This window comes from Xiphophorus couchianus, chromosome 9 (genome assembly GCF_001444195.1).
Source record: "Xiphophorus couchianus chromosome 9, X_couchianus-1.0, whole genome shotgun sequence".
Classification (NCBI taxonomy): Eukaryota; Metazoa; Chordata; class Actinopteri; order Cyprinodontiformes; family Poeciliidae; genus Xiphophorus; species Xiphophorus couchianus.
The window spans coordinates 29,191,200-29,207,362 of record NC_040236.1 but is presented as its reverse complement, the minus strand read 5'-3'; the positions used below and the strand labels follow the sequence as shown (position 1 = coordinate 29,207,362).

The following is a 16,163-nucleotide window of genomic DNA, read 5'->3' as shown; positions in this document are numbered from 1 at the left end:
TTAAGTATTGAGAGAAATACATTTTTTATGAAAATGTATTTCTCTCAAAAGGACCAAATGTTTGGTCTCTGGCCAAGCTGACCTGATACTTGAGCATGTCGACATTATAGTACGTTGCTTGCGGCTTCTGCTCAGCCACCTTCTTTAGATGAGATATCAGGTTTGGCATATTCACCCAGAAGTCCTTTGAATCAGCCTTAGATTGCGTGGTGGTGTCGCTGGTTGGTGGAGTAAAAGAAAGTAATCACATCACAGACAACACACAGAACAATTGTGATTTTCAAACACAAAAAGGAAAAAAAGCAAGGCAGTGTTTGACGGCAGATATAAAAAAGTACCCAGAAGCCTATTACTTTCATCAAAAATTGGCCTAGAATTTTTTTTTTTTTAAACTAACTTGGACTGCCTCACAATAGGTGCCTCACCTATTGGCTTGAACTGCCTCCAAGCCAATAGGAGGCAGTGAAGTAGGAGTAAATGAATTTACCAATGAATTAACCAAACTCATTGGTAAATGAATTTTCATTCATTTACCAAGGAATTCATTTTCATGAACCAAATAAATGATTTCAATTTAAAGTCAAATTGATTCATGTTATTGCTTCATCATTCATTAAAAATTTCAAAGCAAAATTAACACCACATTAATAACTACAATAGTTTAGTTATAAAGGTAACTAAAACATTTATTTTTTTATAAGTGAGGGGAACTTGTTATAGCCTTCATGTAGCACAGGGGGCAGTGGTACATTTCTCTCTGACTGGAGAAAATGCCAGCTACTTTGACATTTCTCTGGCATTTACTTAAAATACATTTAAACTATAGGAACAATAAGATACACATTTTAAAGATTTTAAAATTGTAACTTTTTAAAACCTCAGTACATCTTGACCTCTGTGGTTAACAAATGGTTAGTTAAATAACAATCCAATAGACAACTGAACATCAGCAAGTGCAACATTTGCTATTTCTAACATCCAGTGTAAGCTTTTATTTCACTAAATCGACAAGTGTTGCTGGTAATGTTAACAAAACGTGTAATGCAGGGTGTGTCTAAAGGTTTAATATGAATTTAGTGAGGTTTAGTTCATTTATTGCAGTCATGTTAAACATTTAAGCTAAAATAATAAAGTTAGATGATAAGGGCCTCAGCCTTAAAGGCTTCTTGCTTCACAGGGATACTGTCTGAGGTGAAAAGGTGTCTGAACAAGGTGGTGAGTTTACGGTGATGGTATTACCAGCAGAGCAGCTGGGGGTTAGGCAGGACATGCTCCAGTCGACTGTAGTTGGTTATGCTGAAGGTTAGCACGGCAGGGGACGGGTTATTGGCAAAGTGCCGTGTGATTCCTGCCGGAAACGATAAAACCATCTCACCTATGACCTTCACAACACACCTGGAAGAAAGAATAGAATATAATAGAATAGAATTCAACTTTATTGTCATTGCACTGTCACAAGTACAAGCAACGAGATGTAGTTTGCATCTGTCCAGAAGTGTTCTACGAGATATAAATATTTATTTACAGATGCACAAGACTATGTATGTATGGACTATAAGGGGTTATAGCAAGAGATATAAGTCACAGATAAACATCACCCAAATAATTTGTAACATTCTTATGTTCTGTCCCCTCTTTGATTTTCTTTTAATAATACATCTGAATTTTCACTGTTTCCAGTACTGTTTCTGACTGCATAAAATTCAAAGCAACAACATCATGAGTAGCAAGCTAAATTAAGAAAATAATAAAACATATTGTTTAGCCCACAGTAAAGCAGTGCAAACACAATTATGACCAAGCCTAAAATAAATCTATTTGCCTACACATGAGGCAAATAAATACAAACCAAAGCTATTCCAAACGCAACTTTACGCATGCTTTATAGCAATGCATAGTTTGCTAAAAACTTTTTTCAAGCTAATAGTTTCCTTTTACAAAAATCTAGGGATATTTCAATAGCTGTAGATGGCATATTGAAGCCAAACCAGAGACATGCCACTTTTAGTAAATAATATGAACTATTATCCTTTACATCAACTCCATGAACTGACTAAACAACATTTTTTGATGTTGTCAAATTAAAGACGTACTTGCTGGGGTCTGCTCCTTTAAAAAAGGAGTTGACAGTCTCTGTGAATGCCGCGGCCACAGGAAGTGTGTCCTGGGCCCCCATAGTGAGAGGGCTCGGTCCTCGGGAGCAGCCTAAAATCAGGACAAAGCAACACAAAAACAGAATTAAATCTAGCATGAAACATGGTGAACAAATGACCAAATGAATTTAAAACCTTATAGTAAATAATCATTGATGATTTAATCATTTTTAAATTGAGAGCAGATATGTAACTAAAACGTTCCAGGCCAGGACTTTACACTCTTCCAATCCAAAAGTGCAAGGATGAAATGAAGACAAAACATTTATAGATGACATTGAAATGAGATAAAATGAAACATCACACATTCATAATGAATAGAAATACCAGTGTTAGTATGGCTGAACAGCAAATTACACACAAAGATGACACATTTCTCTCTGCTTTTTGACTGAGAAATATCCCCTTTACAAAGTACAATTTCATTTATTGGCACAATTTGTAATACAGCGATGTTTGCTTTTTTCCCCGAATAAGCATTGCTAGGTGCAGAAGATGATAGCAAGGCAGACTGAGAAAAAGACAAGTATTTGCATGCTTATTCCAGATGTACTTTATAGTTGCAGCATTTTTGACAAGGTCATAGAAAACTATATGTAACCAAATAAACTAGAAGACCACCAAGAGGAAAAGTAATTATAAATAAATTAGTAAAGTGCACAAAGAAAGATGAATCTTCAAGAAGGAAAGTGGAGATGAAATGAGACCGAACAATGTCAAAAGAGAGAAAAAAATGTCAAAAAATACATTTTAGTACAGAGAAGGAATGCTCAGCCACATATTTAGCATTGTGAGGGTTAGAAAATGGAGGATCTTTAGAGGGAGGAGCTTAAGGAAAAGGGCAGCGCAGAGGGTAGGGCCAAGCTTGCACGAATGAGACTCAGAAGAGTGTTTATGTGTGTGCACGCTTCCCTGTTACCGAGGAAACTTACCTTCAAAGGTTAAATAAAACTTCCCTCTGTCAAACCAAACAAGGGATGGCTGGTCATTCTCTGTGTTGGGTGGAGGGGGGGCAGTGAAAGGGAGGAGGTAGAGGGATGGTGGGAGGTGGGTGAGAAGGGGGGAGAGAAGGACAGAAGCATGAGTCTCACATGGAAGGTCTATCACACGTCACGGTGAAGTGAAACGTGGAGGGTGAGGGCCGGGTGAGAGGAGAGACAGAGCGCTGAGACACTGCCAGGACACAACATGTGACGAGATGGGAGAGACGCATATTGGCCAAAAATTGGGTGAATGAGACAATGCGGGTAGACATAGGGACAGCCAGGCTTGTGCTGCTGAACGTTGGTCAGGATGGATTTCAATGTTGAGTTGAGCTAAATAGTAAAAGGGACTGTGGAGTCTCAACTGATCAACACTATGATCAAAACTGAAAACATGAAGCAAGCGGACAAATTTTTATCTGTGGTATTTATAGTGTTTGAAATTTACGCAGATTACATTATGATCACTAATGTGTTCCTTTTTGCTGACAAAACAACTTTGATCTGTTGAAACATAAACTCTGAAGACTTCTAAGGATCTTAGCAGTAGATCCTTCAAGACTTTAAGTTAAGATATGGGATCTGAAGGGATCTGCTTTGTTTGTCCAGACCATCAAATACTTAACTGAATTGAGATCAGGGGAATTTGAAGGTCTAATCTTAAACCATTTCTGACCTTGCTGAAGCAAACCACAGCTACAGGGGAATGCAGTTTTCATGTAAGCAATACTAAGGTAGATGGCAAATGTCATGTTCCACCAGAAAATTGACCAAAGGATTGGTAGATTTTCCAGCTGGTGAAGCCAGCCCTCAACAGCTGGCTTCTTTCTCTAGTAAAGCCCACTGCCGCCTTGTTGTCTGGGGAAACAAGAAGGCCCAAGCAAGAACACATTCATCCATTGCTTTGTCCAGTTCTGGTACTCACATACCCATTGTTAGTGGTGTGGGTGGTGGACTGGAGACAGCATGGGCTTCTTGGCTAGTTTCATTCATAGCAAACTATAAAATGGTTTAGATTCTGACTTCTTTATGTCAGAATAAATAACAACTTCTCCAACAGTTTAAGCTACAGCAACTCAACTTCGGGTTGGACCTTGTGGATCAGCCTTCACCACACACTGGCATCAATAAGTCTCAGCTGCCCAAGAACATGTTGCAATTCCCTCCTTGAACTCCAATTTAAATCAATCACTACTGGGAAGACTACACAAGAGCTAAAACTTGAAGATGCTCTGACTCAGTCATTCAGTAGTCACAATTTGGACCTTTTCACACTCAGCTAAAGCTTTACATGATCCCATTTTTCCTACTTCTAACACGTCACTTTGGAGGACCAAAATGTCCACATGCTGTCTGGTATTTCCCACCAACTAACATGAAGAGGCAATCTGTGTTACTCACTTTCACCTGTCCGTGGTCATGATGTTGAACCTGATCAGTGTATACACCTTTCTGATGCCATTCTATGTTTACATTATCATTAGACTACCATCTTCACATTATGAAACATGGATGCAATGAACTAACACAAGCTGCAGATGGCAGTCATGAGACCAAACCACAAGAAGAAAAGGTGGAGAACAGAAATCCACATTTCAGGCTCTGGAAATTGCTTTGAGAATGAAGGTCTGTTTAAAAAGCCCAAAAGGTGTGGCTAAACTTGAACATATCCCTTCGCAGAGGGAAACCCCAATAATGACATGTGTCACGTTTAAACTTTTTTTTTTGGTCCACTACTTGCCAAGAGCAACACATTATCTTAATAATTATTTTAGAAACAATGTGGGAAGCGAAAACATAATCTGGAAATTAAAAAATCCAAACCACATTACAGCTTTACTCACAGTTTTGCTTATAATGATGTCATTTTCAAGTGAAAGTCTGGATAGTTTGACCGTTTGAGGTGGCCAAACGGAAGTAAAGTAGAAATATTAGAAAAATGAGCAATAAATTAGGCAAAAATGGATAATAGTGCTTTGTTCTGGTTGGAAAACAGTGTATTTGGTATTCTGGAGCTTAATTAGCAACACAGCGCAATATTAAAAACAAACAAATATTTTTGGGCAAGATAAAGATTTTGTATAACTGGAAAGGCTCTTTGAATTAGTATAACAACACCATGAAAAATAATATTTAAAAATAAAAATAAAACATTTCTTAATCCAGTCCTTATGCTCAACAGCAGGGCAAAACCTTGGTTTTTGTTCATCATCCGTTTGTTGTGGCAAATCGCTGCTAATGAATGAGTGAGCCGACTAAGAATGTAGAGTGGTGGAACAAAATAAGCATAATCCATTATGTGGAAAACACAATATGTCCTTCGATATGTTTGAAAGGGTTCAAAGGTTTCTGTTCCTGGAGAGTGAATGAGTGGCAGGTGTGAAAGGTGGAAGTCACAGATCAAGGCACCTCAGTGAGATTTTGTAAACTTGAGGCTTGTACTCCAGTTGTAGAGAGACAGACATGAATACAAAACAGCTGCTTGTCTAATTCGACCTGATTCTCATGCCAGACTTCAAACCAGACTCTAACACAGTGCGTGAGAATGTGTGTTGTGAATGTGTGTGAGTTTGATGATCTCAAGAACCCTCATATGAGAGGCCCTTCAGACAAGCTCACACACGACACTCAGAAACATTTCTGGTGTTGAATACCGAGACAAAAGGAATCTGGGAGAGACTTTGCTGCACAAGAAAGGAATCTCTTGAAATATGAGAGATAGGAGGCTACCATGGTGACAGGGCAAGACAGTCACTGGTGCACAGTCATAAGACAGAGAGAAAAGTCTCAGGCAAACAGATGAATGGAGAAACAAATATTTCTTTTAACTTGTGTGATTTAACCAGGTTTCATTATTAGCTGCATTGTTGACCTGAGAAACAGGATGAGAAAAAAAAAGCTACATTAGTGAGATAAATACTAAAATGTCTTTAAATATGTGGTATGAGAGCAAAACGATGACTGAAAAGCAAAAGGAATACCATGAATTTATGGTATCTCTTCACATTAGAATGAAGAAAACTGATGTGGATGAAAAAAAAAACCCAAGGTATTTCAACAATGGCAAAAACATGGCCTTTTTTACAATTTGATACATATATTTGATCCAAAACGCTTAATGTAATGTTATAAGCTGAGAGAGTTGGAAAAATGGCCTGCTTTTATTGTTAAAATACCTTAACTTTTCACTTGCATTCATCAAAATGGCATACATAACACTCTAGAATGGCCTTTAAGGTCCTCAACCAAGATCAATCTCAGCAGAAACCATCAAACAGAAAAACTCACAGAAGAGCACTCCAAACCCACACTTTATAAAATGCCACGCAGTCAATATGAAACCAACGCCTTTAAAAAAGCACTTAATGCTCACAGTGCCAAAAGGAAGTTTACATATGTTGACCATGTGCATGTACATTATAAATATTAATGAATGGATATACATGGATACATAAATGGATGATACAGCAATCAGCTGGAATGATAAAGACACATATTTGATGGGGTCCAATGTAGACATTTTTTCTCCACCCTTCAAATGTCAGTGCGCAATTTGCTGAATGAATCCAAAAAGCTGCATTGCCTGTTGTCTGGCTATTAGTTCATATTTATTGTAGTGGTAATACATTATTATTTATCAATGGATAAGTTATTGATTTTATATCGACTCCTATAGCATTCCATATTCCCCCCCAAGTGCTCCGTTGGAGTTTAACTTTACCTGCAAATGAATCAAAGTGCCTCTCAAAGGTGGGCAGTTTGTCTACATAAGCATCATCTTCTGATAAGCCAAAGAGCAAACAAAGGGACAAAACAGCGAAACAAACAAAAGAAGAAAGAATTTCAAATAAAAGCACAAAAATAAGCGTACAATCAAGCATGTTAATAGAAAATGGAGATCTTAAATAAAAAGCTGTGGAAAATGTCAAAATTAAAAGCAGAGAAACTGACAAGCTTACAGGGGTTTACCATTAAATAGAAGGTAATTTAACAGAAAATAGGTAATGACTATAAATTGCCTAATTATCATACAAATAGATTTGCCATTACCCAAAGGTACCGAAAAAAATGAATGAAAGCTAAATCAAGGGACATAGTCATGACTGGTTGAAATGTTTGGATGCTTTAAACAAGTCTGTGAACCTCAATGCAGTTAAGAACAATGAACCAAAATTTCTTCACAGCGATGTAAGATGGATAAAATAAAATAACATTTTATTTTTCTAGCCTAAAGGTGGTTTTGCATTTGGTGTAATTAGTTTCTAACACATAGCTTTTCCATTTTGGTATTATCTTTGTATAATAACTAATGATTATATAGGATGTTTTTAAATACCTGAGGTAATAATTACATTATTTAGAAATCTGGTCAACATCTGATCCTTTATGCATTCTTCAAGCAATAGGTTCTAAAAATCTGTTTGAATAAAATCCCCCTGCAATCAGGGACTTTTCTGATTTTATATAACTCCTGCTGCTCCATGGTGTTTATTTTTTTCATGCTGCTGTGACTCAGCCATGTTACAGCCTACTGAGATTAGCTTTTATCCACTCACAACTCTGCACTGCAGGCTCCTTTACACAGACTCTAAATTTAGATCAAGGAATATGAACTGGTCTATCGTTAATTCATTCAAGAATGTTTGCGAGTGAAAATCAACACTCTGCTTCATATTCTCACCTATCGCTCACGCTCAGCATGCTTGCAAGTGCGAAATTTAATCAGCCCAATTGACACAAAATCTTTTTTTGTCAAGAATTTCTTCTGTGAAAATGTCAAGTTTCTTAACACTTCAATTTAAATAATAAGAAAGGAAAAGGAAAAATTGATTCAAACAAAAGGAGCAAGAGCAGAAGGCAAGTTCAAAAATGAATAAAACATTTAGTGTTACACAAGTGCAGGTGAACTATTTCTCTCAGTTTTTTTTTATATTAGCAGAACCTTCAAACGTCAGAACTGGTTCACACACCTGACACAGACACACACAACTCCTTGCTAACAGTGGGTGTGGTGGCAGCACTCAGGGAGTTGGTGGAGGAGATTGAAGAGGTGCTCTCAGCTCGTGCCAACGGAGCAATGGGAGGGGGACTCGCCGAGTGGATTGGTGGGCTGAACGGCCGGTTCTAAAAATAGACACAAGAAAAGAAAAAGGCAAAAATTAGGTTGATATTGACCTCTAAATCAATGTTTAAATGGGGCTCTGCTTGGATAAAAATATAAAGAAGTGTTTATCTCCTTATGTTCAACCTCTGCAGGATTTCTTGTTTACAACAGAAGGTGGAAGATAAATGAGTAAACTCCCACGTAGATTTAGAACTGATTTTAAACTTATCACAAAAATACAAGGTCGATCTTACCACATCTCCAACAGCAGGTTTCCCAGGAGGAAGCTTGGGTCGTGAAGGAGGCCGAGGCGGAGGTGGGGGTGGGGTTGGGTTGACTGACGAGGGGGTGGAAGGTCTTACAGGTGAGGAGGAACCTGAAGATGAGTGCAGAAACCAAACAAGGCTCAGATATAGTTCAATCGCACAATTAAAACACTTGCAGCAAGTTACTTTACTAATGAAATTTACTAAACTTAAATTAAGTAATAAAACTGCAAATAAAATGACGAGGAACAGTGCATTGTACATTTCCTGGAATAACAAATATGCTTCAAAAGCCTTAAAATAAGGCAAATTATTCCAGTAGAATAATCCCACCTTGACAAAAGGCTATTATTTCAGAAAAATGTCCCATATATTGAAATTGTTGTTTTATGCTAAATACCCTGTTCCACAGTTATTGTCAACCATCATTTCTAAACAGTGAATGTGACTTAAGAAGTTAATCAGAGTACAAATGAACTTTAATTAGTAATCCATCATGAAGTCATGTTATTTGTCTCATCTCTAAACATAAAATGAAAAACAAAAATGTTATTTCTCTAATTCATAAGCTTCTGGTCATAACACGTCTCTGAGTTCAAAACATTTATAGGACATTGCATTATTTTTCTCCTTGTAAGAAAGGCAAATGCTTATAGTTCTGTCTAATAAAAAACAACAAACAGATAAGTTTTTGATATATAAAGGTAACAAAATGGCAATAATAAGACAATATTTATGCTGCAAAACAAAAGCTTTGTAGATAGGTTAAGTTTAAAAACTAATCGTAACTCAGTAAAAACAAATCACTCAGCAAACATGGTGTGGAAAAATAACATTCTGTATTCATCTGAGTTAAACAACACAGTCTCTCCCCTCCAAACATCTGTTCAGTCTGTGCAAGTTTAATAGCAAGGGTGCCACAATCCATCTGGCAGTCTGTCCCTTTCAACACCAATGAACTGAAACGTTTTTATAATCAATACAAAATCATAACATGGCATCTGAGAACTTCCAATATAAGTAAGTACTCACCACTATTTGTCCCTCCTGCTCCAGTTGTGGGGCCTGGTGATGAAACTACTGCACGGTACGTTGGAGGAGGAGGAGGCGGTGGGGGTGTGCTCCGACTTTCCTTGCTGGCATCTTTGGGAGAGGTGATTGTTTCACCTCCTTCCTCTTTGGGATGAGAGGTGTTTGTGTTCTTAGACTGCTCCTCTTGAGAGAGGACAAGGGGTGATGGGATTGAGGAAGCTGAGGGTTCTTCAGAAGGCAGAGTCACCACTTCACGGGTGCCATCCTTGGGGGCGGGGACTGGTGGGACACCACCAGGTGAGCTAAGAGGAGGAGGGGAGGAAGCTGGAGGTGATGTATGCTCCTTTAATGCAAGTGGGGGAGAAGAGGCGATGGAGGGTGGATTTTGGTCTTCTGGTGTGGAGGGACCTGAACGTATAGGAGGCAAGAAAGGCTCCTCTGACGCAGGTGGCAAGGTTGGAAGAGGAGGAGGCGAGTCTTCTTTTGGGGAAAGAGCGATGGGGAGAGGAGGAGGTGATGTAGGTAGAGGTGGAGCTGGGGATTCAGGTGGAGGAGGTGCTGGTTCTTCAGGAGGGGGTGGTGAAGAGGGCATATGTGATGGAGGTTCCTTTGGTGCTGGTGGTCCAGCGGGAGAGTGTTCACTGAAGCAGACCCACTTGTCGTCTGTATCTTCACCAGCAGGGGGAGCCACCTCCGGTCCAAAAATGTTGTCCAGGTCTGCTATGGAGGGCTTCCTGCTTGAGTCATTTGCATCTGCTGTTGCTTCTGAAATAGAGACCAGAGATAAATTGAATGTTACTTTATAAAATTGAATGTTACTTTATTTAAACATTTCTGGCATGTAAAGTTTTGATTTTTATAAATTTGACAAGTATATTTATATAATGCTAACCTTTTAAAAATGTTGTCTTTACTTGTCAATGACAATTTATTTATAAAGCAGCTACTAACTACACCAAAGTGCTGCACAGTATTTTTTAAAACTTATGTAAAGCATTTTATGTTAAATTTGATTTTATGAAAAGAGCTCAATAAAAACTGTCCGTTCAGCCATTTCATGCACAGTAGGTTGTTTAAATAAAATTACGGTTGAATATGTTTATCATTAAAAGATTTTATGACAATTAAAAAAGGTAGAAGAAATTCTCACCAGCAGCATCTGGAGAAGGGGCTCCAGTTGTTGGGGGTGAAGTTGGGACATTCTTAGGTGGAAGGGGAGGAGGAGCTGAAAAAATGTTAAGAATGTTATTGAATAGTTCATAGATTGAAACTATAACTGTTCCAATATTCTTGTAACTATAGGGTGTGTTACACAGAATGCAGATTTCTGGTACAAATAAAAAAACAAGAGTGTCAGCAAATTAACTTGTATTGACTTAAAAACAGTGAATGTTTGGTTTCTTAGATAGCAGGAATTACTACATCTGTCAAAAAACAGCAATACTTCTTACGAGGAGAACACAAAACCATCCATCATGCAGCACAGAACCTTACAATTCAGTCACCACCATGCCAAGTGCAAGGATGGGGCAGCAAAAGAGGAAGGGGTTGGTGCAAAATGAGCACAGAACCTTTGCTGTAAAACATACGTCAACCAATAATAAATGCTGTGGTTGTGTAATGGCTGATGAAATGAAACGGGAAACAACTCTTGTGGGACACGGAGAGGATCATGACCACATAGCTGTTTGATCAGGACTGTTTGCTAGGTCTGTTTGTTAGTCAGATGATGAGGGAGTTCACAGGGCGAGTTGGTGGGTCTGTGCAGTCATTCAAGGCAGACGAGGAGCTGTGGCACAGTGTGGAATAATGAAACTTACTTCCTGTGGGGAAGGACCTCGTTAAAGAGGATTCAGGCTCTGAGAAAGAAGTCCCCCACACATCGGGCTCAGAAAGAACCACTAAGTGCAGGAGGGGACACAGAAGGTCAAGTGAAGGAAATTAATAGTGGGTTTCTCATTCTTTTAAATATATATATTTTGTAGGGAATAAAACATTAATCAACTTGTAATAAAAGTCTTAAATCAGGTAAGAAAATCTGTTAGCAGTTAAGAAGTGCTAGCTGGAAGAAAAAAACGATGATACAGAATGAACAAACTGGCAAACAAAGCTTATAAGTACTGCATGTCTATTATTAAATGACACATGAGCAGCTACACCTGTGTGAATCAATGTATTGTGGTATTTTATATCAACTTGAGGTCATTATGCCCGAGATGGAACTTATGTAACAGCTAATTGCTTTTTGATAGCCTGCAACTGAAAACCTAGAAGATTGAATGTTAGCAGTGACAATAGAACCAATGTATTAACCAACCTGCAATATACCTATAAGTGCAACCTTAGGGGTTATCTTCAGCTTTCACCTTAGCAAAGACACGCTAAATTCACAACTACTGCAGCGAGTTCAAGAGGAGAAGAATTATGTAGAGATGAGCGGAAGGCGAAGAGAAAATGTGTTGACAGTCAAGTAAGACTAAGCTGACAACAAAAGAGACACAGCAAGAATATTTTCAGAAAGTCTCCATTAATCAATCCAAACAAAAACATAGACACATTTAGAGGATAAAGAGGGATGATGAATACAGGAAGAGAACAGTTACCTTCAGTTTTCTGTTCTCCGAAGGCTGTTTCTAACGGAGGCCCAAATAAGGCTGTGGTGTCTTCAGGGACTGTTTGCTGATTGCTGCAGCGGCAACAGAGTGAGTTAGAGAAGAAAAGTGTTGTCATTTCACCAAATAGTCAGTTAACTACTTTAAACCTGCTATGACACATTACAGTACAGTCAAGTAATGCATTGCAAGTCATCAAATTGCCATCACAAATTAAAATTTCCACCAGACTTTATTGATGGCATGTAAGGGTCGATCAATCCATTTATACTCAACAAGAATTTTCATTTATAAAGAGGGAGGCATTCAAATAACTGAGACAAAAATGTTATTTTCTGAAAATAAGATTTTTGTCATTGGGATTAAAAGGGATCAGGTCAATTGGAACCATTTTCATCACTTTTTAAAGTGTATTAATGTTTTGTACATGACTTATAATTATTAATCCCTAAAGTTTGGTTTTAATTAGCTTTTATTAAAGTTTTCCAACTCAAAGGGCAAGAAAACTCTTGATTGGTCGACTAGCTGCAAAACAGTTGTTTATTTTGGTAAAGGGTTTGTCAAACTGCCCACCAATATGATTCATTAAGGAATGTTAAGACATGACATGAAATCCAGCATTTAATTTAATTTTAATTTACTGCCTGACTCACTTAATTTGAGTCAGCCAGTAAAAGTTTGCTCACATTGACCATGTACACAATTGGCAAAAAAACGCCCTCTTTAACATGATTATAACCAATTTGGAAAGTTTCATAAATGCACTGCTTCCAAGTAGGGAGAGAGTACAAATAGTGGGATATAGTAACTTATTAAAAATCCATAGAATGAAAAACAAATACATGAGCCTTCTTGGAGTAGTTGTGAAAACTCTTGCACCAGTATTGAGAAGAAGAAAAACTGCAATAACTGCATTGGTCATGTGGAGATACAGTGACTGACTAATCTCTGTCTCTATGTGCAGAGAGAAGAGGCAATGTGACTTATCTGACTCTTCATGACTCAACAGACAAAACAATGAACACTGAAACAACTGGACAACAAAAAGATGACAATCAAGCAAACCACTGGAACCATTGTAGCATGATTCACCTCCACAGAACTCACAATATAAACAACTGTTATTAGGCATTCATACAAGAATAATATTAGATTTAGCGCTCAATACACAACACTGTTGTGCAAACTGACAGCTTTGCAAGTTCTATGGAGTACACAGATTCCCACAAGAACAACAAAAATGTTTGAAGAAGTTGTTCAAAATTCCTAAGAGATGGTAAAAGTGGGGCAGTCTTGCAATGAGGTCTTATACATTAGAAGAGCAAAGAGTAATATCAAGAACATTATCTAAAAAATGTCCTATTTCTGAGCTCCACTGCAGTACTGGGGTGATTCTTCAAAGAAATTATTTAGCAAGCATGAATACAAACGCTGTCACACTTCAGATTTTTATTTGATTTAAAATAAGCTCTTGAATAATTTTCTTTCCAAGTGGATGATCAAATCTAATCCAAATGAAGTTATGTAATATTAAAGCTTGTGACTGCACAGTGAGAAATGTGAAAAAGTTCAGTTTTTTTGTAAAGGACTGTAAAACAGCTGCTATACAGAAACAGTCTTTTATTTAATGATAAATGCTTCGAAGGCTTTTTACAAGACAAAATGGCAAAACTATTTAATACACAAGCAGCAATTGATCAATTTTCAGAAATAAAATGCATAAAGTGAGAACCGTGCCTCATACCTGGGTGGTTGTGGTGCTGGAGCTGGTGTGGGGGCCACAATGGGAGCAGCGGGAACGGCACGCCTTGGCCTGGCAATTTCCTCACCTGGGAGCATGAAGGAAAAGATTTTTTATATTTATATCCCATATATTTAGTGCTTTACAAAAAAAAAACAAGTCTGGACTGAAGGGCAGTAAGAATGTTACTTACTAGATGTGTTCCTTTTAATACCCTATCACATGGAAAAAAGAAAAAACAGTAAAGTATAAAAATGCTAAAAAGAAGAAGAGGTACAAAGTAACACATTTACATTTTCCCTCTATGCTCAGATGAAGCAAATACTTATTTGTAATTCCTAATTTCACTTACATGAATAAAGAGTAGGTGGCAATAATTCAAGGTCCTTCACCATAGTGTTTTTTCCTAAAGTAAAATAATCCCATGGTGAAAAATGTAGAGAAAGCCAACCATTAATATTTAGTTTTCTACAAAATCACACATAACTTACAAGCACCCCTCACAATGCCGACACAAATGTAAAATAACCCGTTTTTAATGTTTGTTTTTTTTTTTCGCACAGACTGTCTAAGAATTTTTAATTAGTATTTCTTTTTACTTTTTGGTTCCTTGGGAGTCTAAATATGACCAGACGCAGAAACCCATTTTTCATAACTGGCTTATGGGATTTAAGAGGGTCTAAGTTAACCTCATCACCAAGAAAAAAACCTCCCTTCAAAGCTGGCTGCAGAGAACTACAGCAAGGAGTTGCATCTTGGGGACCCCAGTGTCTGTAACAATGCCTCTATCTACATGCCAATCGGTTGTTTAAAAAGTAAGCCCAGAAAAGTAGAATGAGAAGACATTGTAATATTTCTGCAATCTGATACTGTGCAGATTTATGTGGGCTTTGAGGTTACACCTGGAAACAAAGAATGAAAAGCAACTAAACTCAGCTCAGGATGTGCATCGCATTATGAACTCTTTGAGCATATTTTAAGTAATTTTGATAGCTTTAACTCTCCAAACATAAAATTAACCTTGGTCAATGATCTTTCTAAATAAATTGGTTGCATTAATGAATTTAGGAAAAGCAGTTATTTTCTGACCCTTTGACCCACTGAAAAAATGAACCAAAAATGTTAGTGTGAGATTTTGTTGCTGCAGTGTTGGTAATAAATATGGAGGCAATTCAATTGATTTTAATTATATTCCAGCGTTAAATCCTCTTGGATGAACATGTAGGACCTGTGCGTACTTGAATTATTACCACCCACAGTGCGATCAGCACCACTTGCATGTGCGTATAATAAAGCATAATTCTACTACTTACTAGAAAAAAAAAAACTTTATTAGATTCATATAAGAGAAAATTTGCATTTTAGAAGTTATCTGCTGCCTGCTGTAACAAGAAAGCAGTGGCTTGTCATCAAAGCTTTAAAAAGCTTTTAATTATAAGCTTTTTGAGGTGTAAGAAGTAGCTTGTGACAGCACATAAAGTGTGAGACAGAGACAGTTGGGTCTTAAATTTGGCTGACAAAGTGATAATCCAGACATTATTGTTTTTTTCCCCGCTGTGATCCCAACAGAAATATGAATTCATAGTGGGGAGGACACCACAAGCAATCAAAGGCTGGGGTGTGTGAGAGGAGAGTGTGAAAGGAGGGGAGGACACATGAGGAGATGAAGAGACACGATGGAGAGAGACAGGAGTGAGACATCAAAGAGCCAGCTGTCAAAAATGCAAATTATCACCAAAGCAGACAGAAAAATTGAACATAGTAATTCAAGATGGAAAGCCAAAACATCTTTAAGACTAGAGATCTGAAGAATTAGTAAATAAAAATTTCAAAATGCTTATTTTAGCTGAGAAAATTTCAACTCCTCCTGAAGGGTACAGGAAGTCATATGATATAGTGTCACCCCAGTTAGACAGATGGAAAGGACACTTACCGGGCTACGTCTCTGTGACCAGCATAAAGGAAGAGAGAAGAGATACCTGATCAGAGAGTGACAAATCAGTAAAGAGGACAGCATGTGCATCAGAAGAAGACTGTTTGGGCCTGGCTGACTGTCATAATTCATGAGTAATATTTTTTCTGTTGAATTTAGTGAAACATCTCTTCAAAACATTTAGTCAAGATTGCTCAGGGTGATTTATTGAAACGGATATGTATGTTTGTAACTACAGCATTGAAAATACATTTGCCAGCCTACTGCGACTGGACAAAATCCAAAACATCTTGTAGATCTGCCTTATTAATTCTGTTTCTTTAACGCCTGTATCCATTT

General features: G+C 37.6%; 1 protein-coding gene across 5 annotated transcripts in view; it reads right to left on the bottom strand.

The window, feature by feature from the left end:
• Positions 1 to 16,163, bottom strand: part of sgip1a (SH3GL interacting endocytic adaptor 1a) — a 70,086-nt gene that overhangs the window by 5,030 nt on the left and 48,893 nt on the right. For 3 of the 5 annotated variants that reach the window (XM_028027669.1, XM_028027671.1, XM_028027670.1), the window contains 14 exons: positions 15,825 to 15,836; positions 14,085 to 14,106; positions 13,895 to 13,979; positions 12,142 to 12,224; positions 11,359 to 11,439; positions 10,689 to 10,763; positions 9,539 to 10,303; positions 8,495 to 8,616; positions 8,107 to 8,260; positions 6,858 to 6,917; positions 3,086 to 3,145; positions 2,094 to 2,205; positions 1,240 to 1,395; positions 83 to 218 (listed from right to left, as the gene is read on the bottom strand). In XM_028027669.1, the coding sequence (XP_027883470.1) occupies positions 83 to 218; positions 1,240 to 1,395; positions 2,094 to 2,205; positions 3,086 to 3,145; positions 6,858 to 6,917; positions 8,107 to 8,260; positions 8,495 to 8,616; positions 9,539 to 10,303; positions 10,689 to 10,763; positions 11,359 to 11,439; positions 12,142 to 12,224; positions 13,895 to 13,979; positions 14,085 to 14,106; positions 15,825 to 15,836 (1,923 nt within the window). The remainder of the gene's footprint in view (positions 1 to 82; positions 219 to 1,239; positions 1,396 to 2,093; positions 2,206 to 3,085; positions 3,146 to 6,857; positions 6,918 to 8,106; positions 8,261 to 8,494; positions 8,617 to 9,538; positions 10,304 to 10,688; positions 10,764 to 11,358; positions 11,440 to 12,141; positions 12,225 to 13,894; positions 13,980 to 14,084; positions 14,107 to 15,824; positions 15,837 to 16,163) is intronic. The other 2 variants (XM_028027672.1, XM_028027673.1) reach the window with 2 other exon arrangements.